This window comes from Rhyacophila brunnea, unplaced genomic scaffold, assembly GCF_057557595.1.
Source record: "Rhyacophila brunnea isolate RB1 unplaced genomic scaffold, BYU_Rbru_1.0 scaffold_3, whole genome shotgun sequence".
NCBI classification, from domain to species: domain Eukaryota; kingdom Metazoa; phylum Arthropoda; class Insecta; order Trichoptera; family Rhyacophilidae; genus Rhyacophila; species Rhyacophila brunnea.
This window is the reverse complement of record NW_028232965.1, coordinates 28812225-28838317: the sequence shown is the minus strand read 5'-3', so window position 1 is coordinate 28838317 and position 26093 is coordinate 28812225. Positions and strand designations below refer to the sequence as shown.

General features: G+C 31.1%; 1 protein-coding gene across 6 annotated transcripts in view; it reads left to right on the top strand.

Moving 5' to 3' along the window:
- LOC147068188 (uncharacterized) overlaps positions 1 to 26093 on the top strand; it is a 109465-nt gene that overhangs the window by 63109 nt on the left and 20263 nt on the right. For 5 of the 6 annotated variants that reach the window (XM_085953307.1, XM_085953306.1, XM_085953305.1 and 2 more), the window contains exons 2-31: positions 6939 to 7077; positions 7801 to 8017; positions 9135 to 9355; positions 9806 to 9835; positions 11445 to 11516; positions 11807 to 11860; positions 12239 to 12286; positions 12746 to 12898; positions 13088 to 13144; positions 13231 to 13401; positions 14550 to 14624; positions 14709 to 14783; positions 15145 to 15207; positions 15459 to 15587; positions 15960 to 16061; positions 16204 to 16296; positions 16471 to 16554; positions 17200 to 17256; positions 17399 to 17479; positions 17827 to 17895; positions 18947 to 19030; positions 19219 to 19284; positions 19706 to 19816; positions 19979 to 20062; positions 20243 to 20362; positions 20770 to 20874; positions 22499 to 22693; positions 23465 to 23566; positions 24725 to 24859; positions 24992 to 25081. In XM_085953307.1, coding sequence (XP_085809433.1) covers positions 6939 to 7077; positions 7801 to 8017; positions 9135 to 9355; positions 9806 to 9835; positions 11445 to 11516; positions 11807 to 11860; positions 12239 to 12286; positions 12746 to 12898; positions 13088 to 13144; positions 13231 to 13401; positions 14550 to 14624; positions 14709 to 14783; positions 15145 to 15207; positions 15459 to 15587; positions 15960 to 16061; positions 16204 to 16296; positions 16471 to 16554; positions 17200 to 17256; positions 17399 to 17479; positions 17827 to 17895; positions 18947 to 19030; positions 19219 to 19284; positions 19706 to 19816; positions 19979 to 20062; positions 20243 to 20362; positions 20770 to 20874; positions 22499 to 22693; positions 23465 to 23566; positions 24725 to 24859; positions 24992 to 25081 — 3082 coding nt within the window. The remainder of the gene's footprint in view (positions 1 to 6938; positions 7078 to 7800; positions 8018 to 9134; positions 9356 to 9805; positions 9836 to 11444; positions 11517 to 11806; positions 11861 to 12238; positions 12287 to 12745; positions 12899 to 13087; positions 13145 to 13230; positions 13402 to 14549; positions 14625 to 14708; positions 14784 to 15144; positions 15208 to 15458; positions 15588 to 15959; positions 16062 to 16203; positions 16297 to 16470; positions 16555 to 17199; positions 17257 to 17398; positions 17480 to 17826; positions 17896 to 18946; positions 19031 to 19218; positions 19285 to 19705; positions 19817 to 19978; positions 20063 to 20242; positions 20363 to 20769; positions 20875 to 22498; positions 22694 to 23464; positions 23567 to 24724; positions 24860 to 24991; positions 25082 to 26093) is intronic. The other variant, XM_085953304.1, reaches the window with a different exon arrangement.

Below are 26093 nucleotides of genomic sequence, written 5' to 3'. Positions count from 1 at the left end.
ATCGATATACTCGTTTCGGGTAGGTGGCTTTATGATATAATGTTTTATATTAAATTGGTGTTGAGAGCTACTGCTATCATGAGTATGAGAGAAACACTGGAGTGTTTTTGCGTCTGCGAGTTCAGCAATAAATTTCTCTGTTTCAACGGGTACCATGACCGCAATCTCGCCTACTCCAATATTATGTTAATTGACAAGTGAATACCTTTTTCCACATTATACGCATACACGCAATACGTAAAAGATTAAGTGTTTTAAAAGTAAACAGAAAGAGATTTACCATAATATATAAGGGATTTCAATGTCATACAGGTGCGACATCATAATAACCACATTGTTTCATTAAAGAGCGATGGATAATGTATGTTGCATCAACAAACCAAAGGGTTGGATTCAGGTAACACAAAATTAATAAGAACTAGCTTACCCTACTGGATGTGGTGTAACAAGCAATGGATGTGGTAGGATAAATTTAAACGCTTGTCAGATAATATGTTATTTTCAATAGTTACGTCTGTATGATAATAATATTCATCAAAATTTGTCACGTTACATGTTGAGAGCAGTCGGCACGCATTATTTATACTTGGGTTTTATGGTCCGATCGTCATAAAGTACCCTGCTTCAAAACCTTAGTCCATGGTAATTTTAATATTTATATTATGATTGTATCCAAATTATAATCACCAGAATGATTTTACTGTTGTACGATGTATGTAAGCTATGTGAAATATAAATTCTTAAAATAGGGTCTGCTTAACTCATCCGGTGTACTTCCTTGTACCTATATACTTCATATTTTTTGTATTTACACATTTATACTATAGAATAACTTAATATTGCATAATTACAATATTACATAATACTGTTTTAATAATATTTATTTGTTTCTAAATGTCATGTTGTGAACGTCTTAAACTTATAATTTGTAATGTCCACAATATATAAAATAAATTAAAATTGAATAGTACGTACATTAGTTAATATTTTTTGTCAGTCATACTTTCGGGATTTAAATATAATAATAGGTAATATGAAGTTACTACAGCTGAATAGGTTCATACTTCAATGTATTATATAATTTTATAATTTAAAAAAAATAACGTGTTAGTAAAGTTATTAAGATTATTTTAATTAAATCCTAAACAAAAAAACAAAAAGAGATATATTTTTTAATATCTCAAATTAAATAGTATGATTAGAAAAATATGATAATACAACATTTATTTTTATTAAAGTAAGCTCTAAATAGTTGCCAAGACGTGTCTTCGCCACTGAACAATATAATGCTATAATACATATATATAAATAACTAGCCAACTAGTACAGTTAGTACTTTGTCATTTCCGTAATGCTAACTTTGACTTTCCTGCTAAATGTCTTGTTTATTCTATCATCTTGACAGAAAAACTTTTCCAGTGATTTATTATTCTTTTTAAACAGTAAAACACAAAGTGAATATTTAAAATAAACACCGAGTATAATTTTTTTTAATAAGCTGGGCTCAAACTATTTTTCATCGGTGAATTTTCGAAGCAGAAACTAATGTTTAAAAGTTTCAACTCTTCCTATTTGACACCATTTTAAATTAATACTTTAACTTTCAAACTTAGGTGGGTACTAAGAGAAGTGATTATTACAATCGATAAAGAGCTGTTAAAAACAGCACGACTTATACAAGTTTCTACGTTTTTATCATCGTCACCGTTAGGGTTTACGTGATCTCTTTGAATCCAGATAGAACTCTCTTGAAATACTTTTCTTTGTATTTTTTAAGTGTGAAAGTTAGATGGTATATTTTCAAATTATATAATTGCATCACTTTATGTATGGAATATGAAAAAAATATGTATTATACTTCGCGGTATAAATATTATTTCTGATGATTTTTTTGTAACATTGTTGCCTTGACATTATGTACAGTTGTATAAGTAAATTATTAAATTAATATTTCATTTCAATTTACATAATTTTCCGATAAAAAATTCATATTCAACTGCCCCGCCAAAAAATAATAAAAATATGTGGATAATAAACAAAGGATGTATGTGACTCAGAACATTATTATAGTTTTATTTTAAATATATTATAACGATGGTTATAAATTATATTAGGACTAATGGGGAAAATTTTATTTCTCTAAAATTAAATCATATTTTTATGTGTGAATATTTCAGTAACATGAATAAACGATTGGCAAAGCAAATTTTTATCTATATTTTGTTTCAATATAAAATTATATTTTTTTTAATGTGAAACTTATTTAAACTATCCAGTAAGCCAGATTATTTTTAATCTTAAATACTGCTAAATTCATTTTTATCCCAATTGTAAGTTTTGGATGTCTACTACGAATATGATTTTGATAACGATTTGATAAACCCACTGTTTATTTTATAGTGATTACAAATTATATGACATCCCCACTATGGGACAGTGGCGTCTTTGAAACGGTAATATACGTAAAATCTAACACAAATAACCACTATGTTAGGCGATAACCTAACAACTATTCCTCGAAAAAAATGTTTATTTCACTTCCATTCTAATAAAGAGACCCATAACGTTATTATCTTATAAGCTTTATAAATACAACATAACGATAGTAAAAACCGTCTAATTTTCGTTATAAATAAATTAAAATGGTAATGATGAAAAAATGATGAATACAAAACGATAACAATGGCTATAATTTATGAGGTTGGCACTTTTTTTTTATTGTAAGGATACGATGTGGTGGGTTTTAATAATTGTAGTTGATGTTATAATAATTGATAATAAATACTAGCGTATTTTACAAACATTTTTTTTGGACCATGTCCGATCTTAATAAGATCATATGGGCCTCCACAGCGTGGATGTTTGTATTAACATATTTTATTGTTAGGAGAAATGGATGTTAGCCACTTGCTCAACCTTTTGTCCATACACAAATTGAAAAAACAATATGTGTACTTGCCAGACCTAGGATTCGGACCTGGAACCCACGATGCTATAGTCCGGCCAAAATTAAATTTATGGGCATCACAAGTTAGACAAACATTATTTAGAATGAAAATGATAATTCGCTTTTCCTTCTACATGAGAACATCGAAGAAAATAATCAAATATCATTAATTCAAAATCAATTGATATTGAAATATATTGTGAATCAACAAAAAAGTTATAAAAATATCTTAAAATGCGTCATATTCTAAAATTATAATAAACTTTGACAATTTCATATGAATCATCAAGGACTTCGTGAAATGAAAATTATTGAGAAATATATACTTATATACTTACAGACGATAAACCTGCTTACATTTATAATAAAATAATATACTTATGTACATTTTTATGCATATTTACAACTACGTAATCAATTGTTACATACCTACTGTGATAAATATTTAATAAACCTGTTTTAGTCTCAAAGGCATGTTTTCTCACTTTTATTAAAAATTTAATCTTTGAATTATACGAAAAAATACTTTTTGATTTTTATTATTTCTGTTAAAATTACATTTTAGGAATATAATTTTAATATGTACGAGGGTGGGTCAATAATTCCTTAGAAAAAAGCATTAAAACAGGTTTTATTTTTGTATTTTTTTTTTATTTCTCAACATAATTTCCTTGGAGCTCAATACACTTGGTTAGACGTTTCTCAATTTTTTTTAAACCGTCAGAAAAATAAGTTTTCGGAAGGTCCTCAAAATAAGCATTTGTCCGATCGATGACTTCTTCATTTGAAAAAAAACGTTGTCCACTTAGCCATTTTTTTAAGTTTGGGAAAAGGAAAAAGTCACTGGGGGCTAAATCTGGCGAATACGGTGGGTGGTCGACCAATTCGAACTTCAATTCTTCAATTTTAGCCATTGATCGTAAACATGTGTGAACACGGGCATTGTCCTGATGAAAGAGGATTTTTTTCCTGTTTAAATGAGGCCGTTTTTCTTCAATTTTGTTTTTTAGCTGGTCCAATAAAGATGCATAATAATCCCCTGTTATTGTTTTTCCTTTTTCCAAATAGTCAACGAAAATAATTTCACGTGCATCCCAAAATACAGTAGCCATAACCTTACCAGCTGATTTTACGGTTTTCGCCTTCTTTGGACATGGTTTGCCTTCGCAATCCACTGCTTTGACTGTTCTTTCATCTCGGGAGTATAATGGTGTATCCATGTTTCATCTACAGTCACAAAGCGACGAAAAAATTCATCCGGATTGCGTTGCATGAGCGACAACAGGGCTTTAGAGGCCACCACCCTACTGCATTTATTGTCGACTGTGAGCAAACGCGGCACCCATCTTGCAGAAATATTTGTCATGCCCAATTTGTCATATAAAATAGAAATGACGCTACCTTTTGAGATCCCTGTAACCTCAATTATCTCACTCAACTTTAATCTTTGGTCACTTAACACCATATCGTGGATTTTATTGATCATTTCTGGTGTAGTCACCTCTATAGAACGTCCTGAGCGTGGTTCATCCTTTGTTGATGTACGACCACGTTTAAATTCATTTAACCAGTTATAAATAGTTGCAAGTGAAAGAGCAGATATGCCGTGAACTAAATCCAACTCATTTTTTATTTCCTTTGCTGTTAACCCTTTTATATTAAAATGTTTAATAACAACTCTAAACTCAATTTTCTCCATTTTCCATTTTTCCATTTTCCACAAGCAATTTTTTTTTTAAATGTACGAGAAACACACAACAACCCGACCAATCTGATTGAAACTTCGCAGCATACTGAATCGGTAGTGCCGCTGCATGAAAACAAACCGCTTGCAGTACTAGTCGCGCCACCTGTCGGCTTTTCTAAGGACTTATTGACCCACCCTCGTATAATGTTATAAAATGAAATAGCTAATAATTTCAGTTAGAGTGTGTTAGAACATCACTATATTATATTTTTATATGTTAAATCCTCGCAATTGAATTGACATATTATGCACTTATTACATGAATTCCTTGTCATCTATATTTTCTTTTGTTTTCATAATCACAAATATATTGATGTTTTAGGAAATGCTTCCTGTATTTTATGCTTACTATTGCAGAATAAATTACATACGTCATATTTCTCTACGGAAAATTTTTTCGCATGCCACAAGTTATATAGGAACCCACTTACTTGACTAAGATTGAACTGAGAGATTTGAGCTTAAGTATTCAATTGTCAAAATAAAATAAATAACTATTGTTACTTATTTTATGGACAAGGTAGGTATTTAACAAAAACATTTTTGATTCGATAATATAAAATGAATTGAATATTTTTAGGTTGCATTTCAGCTTAAAAATAAAATAATCGTATTTGGTACTGAACTGTTATAATATTTTAAAACAAAGTACCAAATACATGGATTTCATGCGGTCATATAATTACCAATTATTATGGCCCATGGCCAAGACAATCGTCTAAAACAATTCGTTTATTTTTGATGATAAATCATGATTTTTCAGGATAAATTCGGAGACGTGTCTCTTAATATTGTATGCGAAGAAATTTGTTTAGTGCATAGCAATATTTTGTGGGCTGCGTGGCTTCACACCCAAATAGCTTAGACGAAAACACTGGTGATACGTGAGATATTCAATCAGAATTAGAAAATTTATATCAAAACTGCTTAATTTCATATTGGCACCAAAAGTTTACCTACTCATTAATAATATGATTGAAACATAGGAAGTAAATATTTATAGAAACAACTTTTATCCGCAAAAGCTATGTTAAACTTGCTTACCGATATTATTTCGTCGATATGTCAATAAGAATATTTATTATCCTTGTTTACTTTCCAAGACATTACAATGACGTCAAAAATATTTTGAAAACAACCTTTTTGAAGGATATCGTAAACAAAGCTCTCAAAATAACATTATTCCAACATATTTGTATCTAAAACAAATCAAAAAGAATAAAGAAAAATTACATATTCATAGATGTAACAATTTAATGTACTTTAATGTATTTTAAATATGTAATTTAATACCTTCCCGAGTTACAAACTTGTATAAATGCAAGACACACGGATACATTAGCATAAATATATAATATATACTGATTTATATTGTATCATATATCATCAACCTAATATTAGGCTATATATTAACAGTTCTATATGATACTCAGACTAAAGAATTGTTTTCTCATGGACGGAGGAAGAATTTATAACTCTATGATGAATTTTTTCTTCAGGAAGACATTTTATATCGGTAAAAAACATTAAACTTGAACAATATATTTGAAAACGCCGGAAAATATATCCTGGTACCAGGACGGCTGAAATAGATCGATATAATTATAATTTTTCAACAGAATTTGAGAGAAGGCCTCGGAGGATAAGGAGATAGCAGACCTTAGTAAACAGCATCAATGAAATTTATATATATTATTTAACATTCTTCTTCTTTTATTTTATTTTTACAAGAAATTGATGTTAGCAACTTGCTTAACCTATTAGGTCCATACTCTGATTCCAAACACAACTTGAAAAACAATATGTGTATTTGCCAGACCCAGGATTCGAACCTGGGATCCACGACATTATAACCCGACGCATAAGCTGCTTGGATATATATTAGGTACATACAATAAATAATTTTAAAATTTATAAATTTACCTAGTCTAAAAGACATGAATCGTTGATAATATACGGAATAATTTAAGATATTGTAGTATTTCCTTATTTAAAAAAGTTACGGCTTCAGGCTTATCAAAATTACTTATTTATATTTAATAATAATCTACTATTTTCACATTTTGTTAAAAATATATTTTCATTAAAACTTGCTTTTTCAATGTGTTTAATGTCCATTAATTAATAATCCAACAGGAACAACAACAAAACTTAGAAGATCTTTAATAACGACATTTTTTATGAAAGTTTATCTACCTATTAATTTAGTTGTAATTAATATGTTTTTTTTTATTTCATTTCCAGGTCTTGGCTGTCATACTGCCAGGTATCCATTGCACGGATGCGCAGTTTAAGCGCCAAGCACCCGATAATGGAAACGAAGTGGTCGTATCAATAGAAGATCAAGACAAGACACAGTATTTAGAAGCAAACTTTGAAACAAGTAAGTTTTTTTTATTTACATTATAGCATATAATTTTTTTTAAAAATCCTCATTAAATTTATCTCGTTTAATGAATTAATTATTCGAAGATAATAATTATTGTATTTATCACTAAATACGACTTACTCAGAAACGTATGTAAGTATACATATAATTTTAAAGCATTTATACTATTACTTGTTTATTATGAGATTAATTACATGCAGTATTAATACCTACATGATAATATGACAAAACGACACACGTATATACGTATTTATGTATATACTTATTTTGTATATTTAATTTATTTTACAGTACTTAGAAATCAGCTAATAGAATGATAATATTTTTTTTTATTTTTCTTCATATTTAAACATCACAATCAAATGATTTATAAAACAATTTGTTGAAAGAAAAATATAAAAAGTATGGTTTTGATATCATAACAAAATTATCTAACAACTAGCAAACATAATAATATATCAACATATTTTTTTTGGTCAACTACTATATTCAAAGAATATCGAACAAAAAACTCGTATAAACTAAAAAGGCAAATTTATAATATACCTGATTCTTTAACTATACATACATTACATATAATTTTATATTTAATCGGGAGATGTACCTAGTTAATTGATAATATTCATGTCTTTCTTTATTATGCTCATATTTCTTCAATATCAACTCTGTGGTAAAATATAGATGGTTAATATTATGCTGTATTTACGACAATTTTAGATGCTTATGAATTTGGCTACGAACTGGGTCCCAACGGGCAATTTCATCACGAGAATCGCGGCCCTGATGGTGTCACGTATGGCTGCTATGGCTACATCGACCCTACGGGACTTCTACGCGCAACGCACTACGTGGCCGATGGGTGGGGGTACCGCGTCGTAGAGCCTCATCAGCCGACCGAGATCTACCCCAGCGTTCATGATACTCCTAATGATGGGTAATAAAATACAATTTTTTTTAAATAGTTTTCAATAGGTAACATAATGATATAAGAGTAGCACAACGTGACGTGGGAAAGTGCATGTTATACATAATATGGAAATAAGCAACATGAAATCGTGATGGGCTCAACGTATTATTCAGAAATTGGATGACCCCACTGACAATTAAAATACGAAGGATCAATGAACAGATTCGGTTCGATAGAAATATGTTGCAGCAAGCATGATACATGTAAATAGTTATGTAGAGGCCTTCATCCTACAATGGATTGACCCCGGTTAATATTAATGACACACAGATAAATTATAAAAAGCAAATTATTGACAGCGACGCAAAATTTTAACCTATCGTATGAAAAGTTCGATTGGAATTGTACTTAAATGAACATACTATTATATTTAGTGCGTATCTTTTTGACCTCTCATTTCCATCTTCCGAATGAAGGACTGGAAATTAGTCGTCTTAAAGCAGAACTACCCAAACTTTTCTATGTATCGCACTCCTACAATATATTATAAAAGAAGTAGGCAAAAAATCCGTTTTACCAGCTTATCCACCCAAAAAATCCAGAATCAAATTCATGAACTTTACGTCTACTGAATAGATGTATGAATTTTAGAATTTCTAAATTAATTAATTTATTAATTAATATATTTTTTTCTAAAAACACAAAGTACCTATATAATATATTACCAAAATCTAGAAACATTTATTCATACGAATTCTTTCCCTATTCTCACACCCCCTGAAATACTTACTATCTCTCTTAGTTGAGAGCTTCTGCCTTAAAATTATCTTAAAATATATCACCATTGTAGTTTCCATCTACATATTTTATTTTATTTGTTGGTAATTTTATTCAGCTTAAATTAATATAATTTCGAAGAAAGCACCTTCACTCCTGTAACTCCGAGTGTCGAGAAGTCTAACGATCCTTACTCTTTTGACTACCAATCTATTTCTGTTAACAATATTCTAGTATTCAAATTTTTGTAATAGATATTACTTATTATGAAAGATTTTTTTCCATATAATAATATATCACCCATTCTTAGTTAATCTTATCATTACCCAAAATGATTATGAAAAATGAAATTGCCATTTTTTACTAGACGTCCATCACCTGAAGACGATATTCCAAGAAAACCAGGACACATAACACCATGGAAAGAACTTTACTTCCCCAAGAGCTGTGGCATGTTCCCGGGAGGAGCAAAACCAGGACTACAGCCAAAACCTCCAGGACCAGTTGATGGTACTGGTCAAGCTAGTGGTCCCTCTCCAGTATCTAAACCAGGATCTAATAAACCAGCAGGACCTAATAGACCTCCAGGTAAGACTCAGTGGTATTCAATTAAATTATTCTTTTCTCATTTATATCATCGTGTAAATTGGAGAATCAGTCAATTTGGAGTAATTCAAAGTTTCAATATTAAAGAATGCTTTATTTTAGAATCCACTGAATATTAATGGTAATTTTATTAATTGGTCAATGTAAGTGATTAAATCAGTGAACAGAGATAACTGATCTCATATGAATGGTGTTACTTTATTTGTTATCTAATGCACAAGGGGTAGTTATTAACAATACATTTATATCATAATGAGAAATAATTAGCTGGTTCTCAAACTGTCATAATTATGAAATACACTTAAATTTTTTTTTCTAAAATTTGAAATAAAATGATTTCTTTATATAAATATTCAGGTTTATGAATGATATGCAACTAACCGAAATATGTATACCTATCTAATAATTTTACTTTTCTTTTGTTTATTTCAGGAGGTGGCACTGGACAACCAGGAAAACCAGGTTAATTAAGATACATTATTTGAAATCAACCACTGTTTAAAATCTATTTTGAGACTCACACAGATCTCATGAATATAATTCGAAATAAAATATTTTCGTTGAAAATAAAGGTCATGAGTTCAAATCTAATAAACGATTAATAAAGACTAGTTTATAAAATACGTCCCGCAAAAAACATAAATGTTAATATGTTTTAAATCTCTTTCTCAATTATTTCAAAACACTTTTGTTCAAATATTATTCTTAAAACATTTAAATCAATATTCTAAAATGTTTGACATGCAGCTTACCTGACATGATGTTACTTAATTTTAAATACACTATATATTATTGTGATATTATTATAATTAGCTACTTTGTCCACAATAGATTTGTTAAGATAATCTTATTGTGTCAAACATTGTCATCATCGTATTTTCTAACTCTTAATTACGTAATCATGGGTTTCGATAAGTTAGTTTATTTTATGTGAGGATATAATAAAAACTTCAAATACAAAACAGTATGATTTCAATGAAATTCTCATCTTGTATAATATCAATAGAAATGATTGTAAGTGATGTTATATTCAAGTTTCGTCGGTTTGAAATCACAGCATATTTTTCATATAAGGACTTCACTCTGAGTTGTGCCAGCGGCAATAAACTGTCAAACATCTTTGAATTATCTTTCTTCCAGTGTTTTCGTGAAGTTTTTTTCATTTTCCGTTCATCCATCATCGTCAAATAATACTTTGTTTCTATAACCTTATCGCAAATATTAAAACCTTCATCTTTCTGTCGCAATATAATGAAAATATTTTTTTGATTCATAATCCAAACAGCATAAAAAATCTTTAATTATTTTCTTCTTTCATCAAACTGTTCATTCCTCTGAAATCCCCACATTTTTTCAATAATTAATAATTTAATTGCTTTTTTAATTATTGTGAGAAGGTAAAGTATTTTTATTTATGAAAACGTTGAAAGAAAATTAAAAAGCTTGGCAAATAGGGGTCTAAGTAAAATTAAAGGGACACTATGCTGTAAATTCCTTGATTCCTTGTATTTCATTTCACCAAAAATCATTTTAAGACGAATAATTAGAATGTAAATATACCTACTGGTACGCTTGTTTTTATATAAAAAAAACATCATTAAAATGATATAACGCATTTTTTTAAAACTTAACCCGTCTTCAACCCAGCTCCTCAATTCCTAATTGGATTTTTATTTAACTCGACCTAAAGAAAAACATTTGGGTACCTGCCTACTTACTAAATTTTGAAAAAATATAAACATTTTTTTATTAAAAAAATAAAATATAGCATGATCATTTCCGAAATGTGTACCTACTAAGAGAGTCCCCAGATTCCTTTGCCTTGACATAGTATCCGTAATTTTTATGTAATCACTTACTTTGCATCCATACTTATCATACAAGTGTTTACTATGGTGTGACTAATGTTATACTCCTTTCGATGTTATACATAATTATAGTTTCACATGAGAAAACCGATTAATTAGTAATGTAATAAGTAATAAATTGAGCAACATTGTTTGTTTAATACTTATCAAGCAACACTTCCTAATTCTAATAACTATCGGTATACCTACTATTTCTTTTGTAGGATCGAGTGGATTTGGTGGAGGTGAATACTCTCCCGGACCACCGGGATCACAAGGACCCTCAGGAGCTCCAGGTACAGTTTCATCGATGTATATTCTTACACAATAGATCAATTATTTTTTTTAATTTATTCCTTACACTATCAAAATGTGGACAACATTACTTCAGTGCGACCTGTACATATTATGTGATGGCCAATGATTGGTTGAATGATTGGAAGTGGAGAGCGGAGAATATGAGTATATTGTGTAAAATAACGTGGGCAATTTTTAGTTCTCCAAATACATATGATAGCATGCCATCAATAATGTATAAATTGCACTATAATAGTGAAGTTTTTATAATATAAAAAATATGTTTTAGGTGGCCCAGGCGGACAATACCATCCAGGACCAGCAGAGAAACCCCAACCACCAGGTAATAATAATATTGTGTTAATGATTTAATAATAATTCGCTGAGATGGCATGATTTAATTTATACCTTATATCTTGAAATATTGCGGTGGTGATAATATTTATGTTTTTTTAACATAACGAAAAATATTTCTACCGTTCTTAATGACGAACTCTTTTTATTTTACAGAATAATTTAAGTACCTATATATAAATCATAACGTATCATAATAATGACTTCAATAAAATATTGTCAATGAAAAATTTTATACACAATCAGTTTATTCACTTAAGTATTTTTGATGAACACAGTAACGTCACATAATATCATTATTAATATATACCTCCGTTTTTTTATTTACTTGAACAAATCTATTTAACCTGTACATATGAATTTAAAGGTAAACCTGGTGGACCAGGAGGTCAATACCATCCCGGACAATATCCAGGTAATTTTTTTGCAATTATTTTAATTAACATGACAGATAATAAACAATTTCAAATATTATGGTGCAATAAGCAATTCGATAGTGTTTGCTAGATAACTGAAAGAAATTAAGGTTGCTGTTTTTATCAGTATATGTTTGATTCAGTACCCAATAGATTGGGAGAAAGTCTAACCATCGATCCTCGTGTAAAGCATATTCTTCACTGGAAGTCATATGCTCTACTCTAGAGCGAAAATGATAACACATTTTTTACCAAGTTAAATATTATGCGAACTTTCAAGTAGATAATACCTTTTAATAACGTAAAGTGAGAAGATGTGCGATGTCTCATACAAACCATTTCAAACACATTTTTTACCAAGTTAAATATTATGCAAACTTTCAAGTAGATAATACCTTTTAGTAACGTAAAGTGAGAAGATGTGCGATGTCTCATACAAACCATTTCCTGTCTTATAGGTGGGCCAAATGGACCAAACGGGCCAAACGGACCGGGTGGGCCGAATGGGCCGAATGGACCAAATGGACCGAATGGGCCAGGAGGTCCATTTGGACCAGGCAGTGGTGACAACGGACAGTACAAACCGGATAAACCTGGAACATATCCAGGAGGTCAGTTATTTTGTATTTTTTTTCGTAAAAAATTGAGAAAACATTAAAATTAGTAATATTAAAAAGCATAAGAAAATTGGTATTTATAAATTATTCCACTTAAAAAAATAATTTTCACATACCTACCTATATTTTTAAAATACCATCAAAGAAAATATGTTATTTTTATACTTAAATGCTTTTTGGCAGGAGGGGGATCAGGAGGATCAGATAATGGACAATACAAACCAGATAAACCAGGACCAGGTAATAAATTCTTCATCTTAATAATATTTTTTGCCTTTCATTGACATGCTAAAAAACTTTATATTAAATAACTATATATTTACAAGGTGGTCCAAATGGACCTTTTGGTCCGGGTGGACCAAATGGACCCGGTGGACCTAACGGGCCGGGCGGACCAAATGGACCATTTGGACCAGGCGGCCCCAATGGACCATTTGGCCCCGGAGGCGGCGATGGTGGTCAATATAAACCAGACAAGCCAGGAAGCTACCCTGGAGGTAATAATCTGCACTTTATAAAATATTATTATAACTAGGTAGTATAAGTATAGTATAGTATAACTAGGTATAAAAATAATAATATAATATTAGAAACTTTACTTGATGAGGTTTTCATAACTATAAATAGGTATAATAATAAAAATAAATAATAGCTAAATTTCAACAACTTACTCAGAAAGAAGTAAAGAAGTTAGAAGTTGCTTATGATGGCTTTTTTAACATAATGAGTTTATCAGTCAGTCTTCGCCGCTTAGAAATAATTCTTAAATTTATACAATATGCAAATGTCGGTGTTATTTCAAAATATTTCCCTTTTGATCAGCATTTCAAGTATTTCTATAATACCTAAGAACAAAATATACATTTTTTTCAACTCTGTCTGTCTGTTTGCTCCATTTAATTTCAAATCCACTTGACAGCTTATAGACTATAATATTACCATAATACGACAATCAAATAGGCTTTCACCTAGATATTTCAAAAAATTGTGAAGGTAAGGTAAAACTTCTCAAAAATAACACGCACATGCCAAAACTAATCATGAGTACTGGCTGGTTGTGATCAAGATTTCTCTTCTCGAGAAATAATTTTTCAGTGATTTCGAGATTTTCATTTCTAGAGAGATCATCAATGAGAATCTCGAGAATCCGTGAAATGTTTATCATGAGGAAAAAAAATCGAAAATTCTCGAATCGTGAGAAACTAAAAAAATCGAGAATCCACAAGCTCTGTCATGATTAACTAAAGTGGTCAGTCAGATAGCAGTGGTGGAGTGATGATGTGTGAGTAGAGTCGTGTGCGTATATCTAACCGATATCGATCATTCGGGCTTAGTCATAGTTAATAAGAAATAATTACTAGTTGGTAAAGTGATCCGATTTTAACGGTTGAAGAGGTGAGGTGAGTTAAGCGGAGAGAATTATTGTTTTACATGTTGAATGTAAACTTCATTTAACTTATCCTAAAATCCTAAAAATAACGATTCAATTTAATCTCTTCGAAACTCTTAATTTTCAGACTTATTTGGTCTAGTTGGTTTCTGAAAACTTTAATTTTTGTGTAGATATATTATGTATTACGTAAGTAAATTTAATTTCATATTATGCGTATTGATCATTACTTACTGACTGTTATTCTGACAACAGGTGGTCAAAGTGGACCTGGAGGATCAAACAACGGTCAATATAAGCCCGATAAACCAAGCTATACAGGTGGACCAGGTATGTATCGTTTATATCGGATAATATTTATGTTGGTCATGATATTTAATTATAAATATATTACTTATTATTTTATTCAATTAGGTGGGCCAGGAGGACCGAACGGACCAGGAGGTCCAAACGGACCCGGAGGCCCAACTGGACCATTTGGACCTGGAGGTAATAATAATTGCCAATACAAACCTGACAAGACTGGAGTATCACCAGGAAATATTTTTAAAAAATATATAAAATTTGTTATATTAATTTAAAACGAACTTTTTAAGTCAACAATTTTTTATTCACCTAGTAAAACACAATATTTCAGAATGTGGCATTCGTGATTAAACATATCTTATTTGGAACACCTCTGAAAATTATAAGTTATTAATTGGTACTTTAGTGAGAAACCAGTGGATGCTGGTTCGAGTACCGCTCAGTACCAATATAAGTGCTAATACATAGGTATCTTTCTGAAGTCATCTTAGTCAGTTGTGTTCAACTTGTATTGTATTTACATGTATCCACATTATTTTTATAGGACAAGGAGGATCAAATAATGGTCAATATAAGCCAGATAAACCAGGATATCCAGGAGGACCAGGTAAAATTCCAAGATATTTTAAAGTACCTCAATAAAATTTTATTAAGCACACACATAAATATAAAAAATATATATGTACCCACCTATTCAACTTTTTATTACAAAAAATACTATGAAACCAATTATTTAAATGTATTTTTAAATTTATTTCATTGTATTTAATAAAAATTTAATATCAATAATTGGTACCTACTTAATAGTAATGATATAGTTACTAGTAATGACAATACTAAATATAACACTATACATAGGGGGACCCGGTGGGCCCGGAGGGCCAGGTGGACCTAATGGACCAGGAGGACCAAGTAGTCCGGGTGGAAACAATAATGGACAATATAAACCAGATAAACCAGGACCGTCAGGATCACCAGGAAGTCCAGGTATCTATTGAAATATAATTATTCTCATGTGCTTGAAACTTTATTATCAATATTGTTAATAAATATAGTAAATCTATATTAATCAATAATTAAACACTCTAAATAGATGATTTCAAAACATACAAAGTGATCAAGATTGTTTTATTTTTGCAAATATATAAGGTTTTAACTAAAATTTCAAAATATAATTATGTAAAATAGTCATGGCATTGGACTTCAATCATTTTCATGTAAGTATGTACCTACATAATGTAGCAAGACAAATTGTTTTCGAATAAATACCAATCATGAAATCAATTCATGTAACTACTAGAAATAGTTATATTATATATCATGATGTTAACCATTAAATTAAATCATTTTATATTAAAGGTGGCCCTGGTGGACCAGGTGGACCGGGTGGACCAAGTGGCCCAAGTGGAGGACAATATTATCCCGGAAAGCCAGGATCTCCTGGAGCGCCAGGTGGACCAGGTATATTATCATTATGTGTTATAACTTTCATTTCGCAATTAATTTATTCTTGCAGCTACATTATCTTACAATATACATAACTCATCGTCAAAAAATGTTAGGTTCATATATTATAATATTTAAATTACATTATTATATAAAGGTGGACCAGGTGGACCTGGAGGACCAGGAGGACCAGACAGTGGACAATATAAACCAGGATCACCAGGATCACCAGGATCACCAGGTGGACCAGGTAACTATAGTCGTAGTTTTATTTTTAAGTTTTTATATTTATTTATTTTTAATTTTCAAATTTATGACTCCAATAATTGCATTCTCAAATCAAATATCTAAATATATTTATGTACTTAATTTAATCCGAATTTGACATACTTTCGTCGAAATAACATCATTAACTTTCCATAAGGTGGGCCAGGAGGACCCGGAGGACCAAGTGGAGGACAGTATTACCCTGGTGGGCCAGGATCTCCCGGTTCACCGGGTGGACCAGGTATTTTTTAGTTGATTTTTTAATTAACCTATCAACTTTCATTCTTAACAAAGCGTATCTACGATACCATTAGATTTAAATTAAAAAAAACGGTATTAGATTTTTTTTTCCATTTTTTAAAATCATGATATATATTTTAGATACTAATTATCACTTTTAAAATATGTGTTTGATGTTATGAGCACAAGATGTTGAATAAAATCTTTTCTAAGAAGACAAAGTTTTATATAATATGAAGCTGAAAAATGTTTCGTCGATTAATAACTAAATTAACTACCAGTCAATCTCATAATTTTGACAGCCTTTTACACTAAAACGCCCAATATCTTTCCAACTTGGGAAGTCTGAACGGAGTTTTAATTTGTAGTAGGCATTCTAGGTACCAACTCTAAATTTTTCGAAAAGTTCAGTAGGTGTCTAAATTTAAATATTTTCGTAAAAATTTACACTGTCAGAAAAACAAAATGATTCATTGGAAAAAAAATTTATTATAAAAATTTACGAAGAAATCGATCCAAATCGTTTGAATTATTTTGATAAAAAAAGCCTCTAAAGCTCCACCTTTATATTTTAACTCCTCTGTGAGAATAAACCTCTCTTTATTATAATCCGATAATATAACTCAATATTGTTAATATTATTAAGGTGGACCAGGAGGGCCAGGGGGACCGAGTGGAGGTCAATACCATCCAAGTGGGTCAGGTAAAAAATTAATAAAAAACCTTATTCTACTACATAATGATATTATTTAATAAATTAATAAAACACATATGAAAATATCTTGAATACGTGTATTTAAAAGAATATATTGGTCACTTATTACACTCGTATATGTATATAACAGGTGGCTCAGGAACAGATAACGGACAATATAAACCCGGAAAACCAGGATCACCAGGATCACCAGGATCACCAGGCGGGCCAGGTATAAAATTATTGTCGACTACCCTATTCAGTATTCACTAGTATATAAATAGATTGTTGCTCTAAATAAATTTATTTCTAGATTGTACAAATCATTAATTATTAAAATTATTATGGCAAAATGGTTTCTTAATTTTCGTAAAATAAAATTAATTGAAAGAGTATATTATGATTTGTTTTTACCGGTTTAAAAAATTTAAAAAATATTTGAATTATCAGGGTGGCTGTCGTTAAGTTTTTCAATCGAAGTTGCTACGTATTGTTCCGCTTAGAAGTCATATAGATACGACAAGGTAAATTTTTTTTTTACCGTATATGACTCGAATTGAATGTTTTCCATATTCATAGGCGGCCCAGGTGGACCAGGTGGACCAAGTGGTGGACAGTATCAACCAGGTGGATCTCCAGGAGGACCTGGTATATAAATTAATAAAATTTCTCCTTTAAACGCTAATTATTTATTATTTAACTACTGATTGTTAAAATAAATTATATATTTATTAAATATTAAAAAAATAATAATATCCTTATTAAAAAATATTAGTAAAATTACATAATCAAAAAGGGTTTAAAGCAGTGGTCTCCAACCTTTATGTTACTACGCCTCCCTTTAAAAAAATCTAATCTTGGCGCCTCCCCCCCTTTATTTCATTAAATAATACAGACACTTTTTTAACACACAAGTTTTTACTACTTACTTATATCAAATTCATTTTTTAATTATTTTTTTTTTCATGCGACGAATGAGCTTGTTTATTACCACAATCAATTTTAAAAGAAGTCAACCAAAATCATCATCATTCATTGACAAAAATTAATGGATTATATCATGAGCTCCACATAGTGAATAGGGCCCACAGGCCAGGATCTTTCACCCATATATTTAAAATATTTAATAGCCCTGAAACAAAGCAGCGCCGCAGGCGACTTTTTTTACTATTAATAAAATTATATGAAAAATGCATTAGCAAACTAACCAAGAACTCAGGAAATAGATTTTTGTTTGCTTCAATATATCTGGCGTAGAAATCATTTAAAAGTGGAGACATGTATTATTGTTACATGTATTATATTAAAGAAATCACGTCAAAAATAATTTATAAAATATCACACCCTGCCTACACGCTTCAGTTGACACTTTAGCTACGAGTGACATTTAAATTTGAGGTTATTGTTTTCATGCAACCAGCGGTCGTTTTGTGCATTACCGAAACAGAGCGTTTGCAAAAGCGCCATTTTTAAATTTCTCCGCTCCAAATATTTTTTTAATAGGATTTAAATATATTTATTATATATTAAAATAAACATTCATGCACTGAATTTTCACTGTTACGTTAAGATATGAACTTTTATTTATTTGTAGATATTATGGTATAAAAAATAATTTATTCAAAAATTTTGGCGCCTCCCAGGTTGGAAACCGCTGGTTTAAAGTATTTTTAAATAAAAATTATAAATCAATCTGCAGGTGGACCTAGCGGAGGACAATATTATCCAGGATCACCTGGATCACCAGGATCTCCTGGAACACCGGGAACTCCAGGGCGACCAGGTAGATTATTATCAAACATTTAAAAAAAATCAAGAATATAAAAGTATTCACAAAATATATTTAAACAGCAAATATAAAAACACACTTTATACTGTAAATAATTATACTGGCAAATTTACATTATATGTAAATTTATTACACTACATTCTCATTTTTATAATTGAAATTTAATTGTCATTATTTTACAGGTGGGCCTGGAGGACCGGGAGGATCTCCTGGAGCACCGGGAATACCAGGAACTCCAGGACGTCCAGGTATATATATATTATTATCCCAAATTTTATAAAGAATATTAATGCAAAAAACAGTTCAACCACAAAATATAACTTTAAACTTTGAATAACTAATGGAGTTGTATAGTGAATACATCACAATGCATTGTATAATTAATTATATATATTTTTTGTATAGAAAGCTCTTGTATTCCAATGTACTCACTGCAATTGGGATTTATCGCGCGCGGATTATCGAATTGTTATTATTCTATGCTTTTAATGTGTGTGATGTATTGTCACATATAACACACTGAAAGATCATGTATTTTTGTTTATTATTAACAAATCTCTGTTTAAAAGTTTAAATATTCAGTCGATTGACTAACAGTGTGAACACATACATTATAATATTAGGTTTCATTTAATGTAATAGTACCTAAATCTAATTTTCATTTTACAGGTGGACCTGGAGGACCAGGAGGCCCAAGTGGTGGGCAATACTATCCAGGATCACCTGGATCGCCAGGATCTCCTGGAACACCGGGAACTCCAGGATCTCCAGGAAGCCCAGGTAGGTTATTATCTTGTATTCAACCACTAAGATGTATTTTTTTACAAAACAGTGAGTACAAAAACATACTTCATACCTAGTTTAAATAACTGACAAACTAATGTATGTTTAATATATTGCCTTCTCTTATATAGATGAAATTTAATTGTCATTCTTTTATAGGTGGACCTGGAGGACCAGGAGGACCAAGCGGAGGACAATATTATCCAGGATCACCTGGGTCACCAGGAGCTCCAGGACGTCCAGGTAGATTATTATCCAACATTTACAAAATTGATGATTTATTTTTCACAAAATATAACTAAAACGACGAATAAAAAACAAACTTTATAGTAAAAATTGTTACTGACAAACTAATATTTAATGTGAATACATATTGCATTAATTCATCTTTTATTTTCAAATTAAAATATTATTATTTTACAGGTGGGCCTGGAGGACCAGGAGGACCAAGTGGAGGACAATATTACCCAGGACAAGAAGGATCTCCAGGATCACCTGGATCACCAGGAACACCAGGAACACCAGGAACCCCAGGACGTCCAGGTATCCAATAAAATTCTTAAGTACCTATTCTCAGTTCTAAAATATATCTTTCTATTAAAGATTGTATAACTATCCAAGCAATCCAGAAAGGGACGAATACGTAAATATTAATTTTTAATCGAAGATAATTAAATGCACACTATTTTCTAGTGTAGGTACTTCCTCTTATTTTTTATCTCTACAATAATAGAATCTTTAAAATTGTGGATTATTCGTAGGTAGGTATGTAACAATATAATTTTCACAATGACATTAGTATAATAGAAGAGTAATATTGTGTAAGTATGTTATAAATCTGTAAAATAGATGATTTCTTGAGGTTGTGTTTTAAAAAAAAATATTGGATGGCTCCGGATACCCAGACGAGAACAATATTCAGAAGGAAATTTAAACCAATTTTTCTTCAGGTATACCAGCAGTGACAATTCGGCCAGATGAGAGTTATGTAGGTCAACCCGGTGGACCAGGGACACCTGGTTCGCCAGGATCACCAGGAACTCCAGGAAGGCCAGGTAATTTTTTTTTTGTCCATCGAATAATGCGACCGATAAATGAGCACCGACTTCGTCTTATTGATACTTTTTATTCTTATTAGAAAAATAATTTAAGTTAAATAATATAATATTTTTTTTATTCAATATTGAATAGATACTAGATTCAGGATTTTCTTATTCAAAATACATTTCAATTTTAAAATACCTCAGATACCATGTTTTTTTTTTAAAACATCCTAGAAAACAAGTAAGGCCAAGTAGGATACGAACTGCATATTATCTTTTCATTCTCCGGTTGACTATTCTAGACCCGGAGTTTCTGGTCCGCCTGTTATTCATACGAATTAAACCTGATACGAGTATTATATACGGCTCTGAGAAGTGAAAATATTTGAGTTTCGAGTTCCACCAACTTTTTTTGTGATTTTTTTTATAATAATATGTAATTGAGGCGCCGAGCGCCAAAGGAGCTCAAGCACCATTTTACAAATGTTCTACAAAATGGCCGACAAGTTGTCAGTGAATTTATTTTTTTAATTCTAAACAAAGCAAATTTAAAAAAAAAAATTATTTACAATAATATTTCATGAAAAATATCTATTGGATTCCAAAAAAAATTGTGTTTGAGCCCCTTTGGCATATAGAAAAATGAAAGAAGGTGGCACTTGATACTTTTTTTTCTTGCATAAGCTTCTGTGGCATTAACATTTTCAAATTCAAATAATGGCATTAATTTAAAAAAATAAAGCATTTATGTTTTAATGTAAGTGTTTCGATAGCAATAAAAAAACATTTTGGTATAAAAAAAATTTGCCAAATGAACACTGAAAAAATGGTCAAATTTGTTATGATTGTTACATGTGTTGGTTTGGCATAAAATTTGCCTTATCAAAGCTTTTGGATGTTTTTTTTTTGTAATAATCTTCTATATACCCAATATTATTAAAGACACTAAATCAAATCGTTACTTCAAACTGGCCAAAATAACAAAATCATTATTCGAATTTAACACATCATTTTTTGTCAAGGATTCTGGTGACTTTTTAAATACTTTTTTTAGTGTATATAAATCGTAATTAGAAATGAAACAAGATGAAATTAGAAATAAGAGTTATTTTCCTTCATGGAAGTATAAGTTTAGTGGAAATAATTACTAAAATGACGTTAATAACCATATTTCAAAAGTAATCTAAAATATTTCAAACAACAGCGTATGTGAAAGAAAAACGAATAAAACATGTTAAACTTACCGTGATTTTCCACTTTTTCTTGGTTTAATACACATCGAAACTATTTTTCTAGTCCTTCTTGAGCTCAATTTTAGTTTTTTTCACTGTTGAGAATGTATATTCAATAAGACAAATCTGACAGCTGTTTTGGTCTCGCGCTCTCCAAAGAATAATGGCGGATAAGCTTCTGTGGCGTACCGACATGACGACCAAACAATTATGCCACAGAAAATAAATCTCTATTGTAAAATATCTATAATTATTTGAGCGATAAGACTTTGTGGTATGATACATATCGATTTATAGAAAAAACCTACATTCGAATGTCAAAAATCGTAAAGTTGGCGCTTGAGCTCCTTTGGCACTCGGCGCCTCGTATGTTTAAAATAACTTCAATCAATTTACTTATTTAGGTGCACCAGGAGGGCCAGGAGGGCCAGGTGGTCCAGGAGGACCAAATGGACCTGGAGGTCCAGGAGGACCAAATGGTCCAGGAGGTCCAGGAGGACCAAATGGCCCAGGAGGCCCAGGAGACCCAGGACAATATTACCCTGGACAACCCGGAACACCAGGAAGACCCGGAATACCGGGGTCACCGGGAACTCCGGGTAAAATTCTTATTTAACGCAGTTTTCTGTATCCCATAATATTATGCACGTACAAAATCGAAATGGCTTTTTTAAATGTACGCATAAGGTATAATTATTGTAACCACCATGCTGGATATTATTATTGTTTAAAATTCATTATTTCAATATTACATTCCCACATCACACCAGATTTTTTCTCATAGGGAACAGTACCGGACAGCTTGTAATACTATTATACTATTACAGCCAATCGCATACTTAAATAATGCACACTTATACTTATTAATTCTATTAAACACTACAACAGGCATTGAGGCCAAATGACAGTAGTGTAGTTAGTAGTAGAAGTAAAATAATCACCCAGACTTTAAGAAAATAGCATATTATGGCTTCACCGGGAATTGAACCCGGAGCTCCTGGATGGAAAGACCAGCCAACCAGCACTAGACTATGAGGGCATACACTATAAGTATACGACAGTCATCGCGTGACTAAAATTAAACAAGTAAAACTATATGAACAAAAAAAGTATACATACGTTATTATAAACTACTATAATAAAAACATTTGTATTAAATTAATCTAATTTGTTATGTATATACAATGTATAATAATATGGTTAATCTGACTTACCTACTATTTCAATCACCATGAAAATCATGAGCTGTTAAGTTAATGGGTAATTTTATTATAAAATAATATATTGGGGAATCAATGAACTGAATTCTATATTTCAGTTAAGTTAAATAGTAAGTGTTAATAACCTAACAAAATACCTATGTGGAACAGGAACTGGCCAATATTATCCGGGACAACCAGGCACTTTTGGGCAACCAGGACAACCGGGACGACCAGGCTTACCAGGAACCCCGGGAGCGCCTGGAACACCAGGTAAACGTTATGACAAAAAACACCGTATTAAACAAAAGATTTATAATATTTGGGTAGCAAAATATAATGCATTTATTAAGATTAATTATCTCGTGAAAAATTGATACATCATTTTGAATAACCTCTGAAATATACCCACCTATTAGAATATGTTACAAAAAGAATAAACCAATTGGGATCGTAATACACATCGTTCTGTTAACGACTAAGTGCTCTTAACCAACAAACCAACTAAGCTACCGATCTAAGAGTCCTTCTTGCGAATAATTGTAAATAACGACTACGCTATCTGAGGTATTTCAATTTCCGTCAAATCTACCATCTTTGTATTGAGATCAAGATAATTATTTTGATTCATTAACCAATTTGATTTATATGTGGTGTCAGGAGTTATACAAAGTTCAGTTTTCATGCCCTTGCACTCGTCAACAATATTTTTTTAAATCAATTATTTTTATTATTCAAGATACACAGAATTTCAGAATCAATCATTCAATAATTTTAAAATAAGTATATTATTTTTGAAACATAATCATATAATAATTTAAATCTTAGAAACAATTCGGATCGAGAAGAACTCAAACATACATCTAACACTTCCTTCAAGCACACGTATTTTCGAGTCCGAATAGAAACATTTTTTTATTTTGCTAACGCTTTGTTATATCACCTGTAATTTTTATTCTCTAAGGCGATACGCCCACGGTGGCCGCGCGGCATAAGCGTTGGACTATAAAGCCGTGGGTCCCAGGTTCGAATCCTGGGTCTGGCAAGTACCTACACATATTGTTTTTCAATTTGTGTGTGTCAGGGTACAGAGCAAGTGGCTGACATCCATTTCTCGTAAAAAACTAAATCTGTCAATACAAACCTCCACTCTGTGGAGGCCCATATGATCCTATCAGGATCGGACATGGTCGAAAAAAAAAAAAAAAAACTATATCTATTTTTTCCAAGAACCAAATAAAAGATACCCAAGAACCAAATAAGAGAAAACCTGTATTGTCTAACTATAAACGAAATGTTAACACACATTAATTAACCAATTATTAATTTATTATTACTAATGTGAAAACACATATATTAAAACTTATAAAATTTATAGATGATGTTTAAGAACCATAATTTGTATGTAAATGTATGTATTTAATATTAAAGGTGGTCCAGGTGGCCCAGGGGGTCCAGGAGGACCAAGTGGACCAAGCGGACCAAGTGGACCAAGTGGACCGAGTGGCCCAGGAATTCCAGGACAGCCTGGACGACCAGGAACCCCAGGAACTCCAGGATCTCCAGGTATATTTAATAAAATCGCAACATAAGTTGAATGAATTATTGATTGGATAATGTTTGATTACATTATTGTGTGAATAAATATACATATAGATAGATCGCACTATTACATCAAATAAAATAAATGGTGTTCAGGTGGTCCAGGAGGTCCAGGAAGTCAATATTACCCTGGACAACCAGGAAGACCAGGAACGCCCGGATCGCCAGGTACTCCAGGAACACCAGGTAATTTATGATTATAAATATTTTAAATCATTTTCTCGACACTATTTGTACTTATTCGGCATCTTTAAAACATTATTTCTAAAATGTATGTAATAATATTTTTATCAAACATATTAGAAAGGGTCTGTAACTCCAGCATCCCCAGTTGGTGTATTAGTTAAGTAGTATTAGGTTAGGAGGATGGGTGTGACTGTGGAGGAATATAATGACGGATCTTCAAAGTCTCATCAAGAAATCTGATTCAAAATTCATGACAACATAACTTTTTTGAATGATAAAAAGTATACATAAAATACAATAATTTTGAAAAAAATGAACCAAGCGCTTACAGACGGATTAGCATCGACATTATTAGTAAAGTTGTGGAACTATTATATAAAAGATTTCGGAAACCTTCATAAAATATTTTTCTCATGGTGTATAAATAAAAAAGACCCTTGACCTTCGGCCCCCTTTTTCTTGTTCTGGTCTTGTACCGAATGGTTACGATCAAACTGCAGTATATCCATCTTCCTATCCTGGGTAAAAAAAAATCTATGCACCTCTTACCACCCTGTTTATTCTCTTGTGTTGAGTTGGATTAAATCATTTAAGTAAGTCCCGGGCAGACGTCAAACGGTTAGAAGCTACGAAATACATCCTGTTTGTAACTAAAATATCAACATGCAATTCCCGAATACTCAAAGTAAGGAACCACTAGGGTAGAAGCACATATTTATGATTTCTGCATAAAATCAGAGCAAAGCGAAACTTCGAAGAGAATATTTTATTCGATTACGGACCGGTCAAGAACATCCCTCTATCCTCCACCGCATCCTCGTCCCCATCTACTATTAAATTTCCAGGAAAAGGAACGACTTCGGATCACATAATATATTTAAAATAGTGGCAAAGTCTTTATGCAAACTATGAATAACACATGAAACACGGATAGCAATTACATACTTATTATTGTTTAATCAGAACTACATGACGTATAATACTGATGTACATAATATTATCTAGTGCAGAA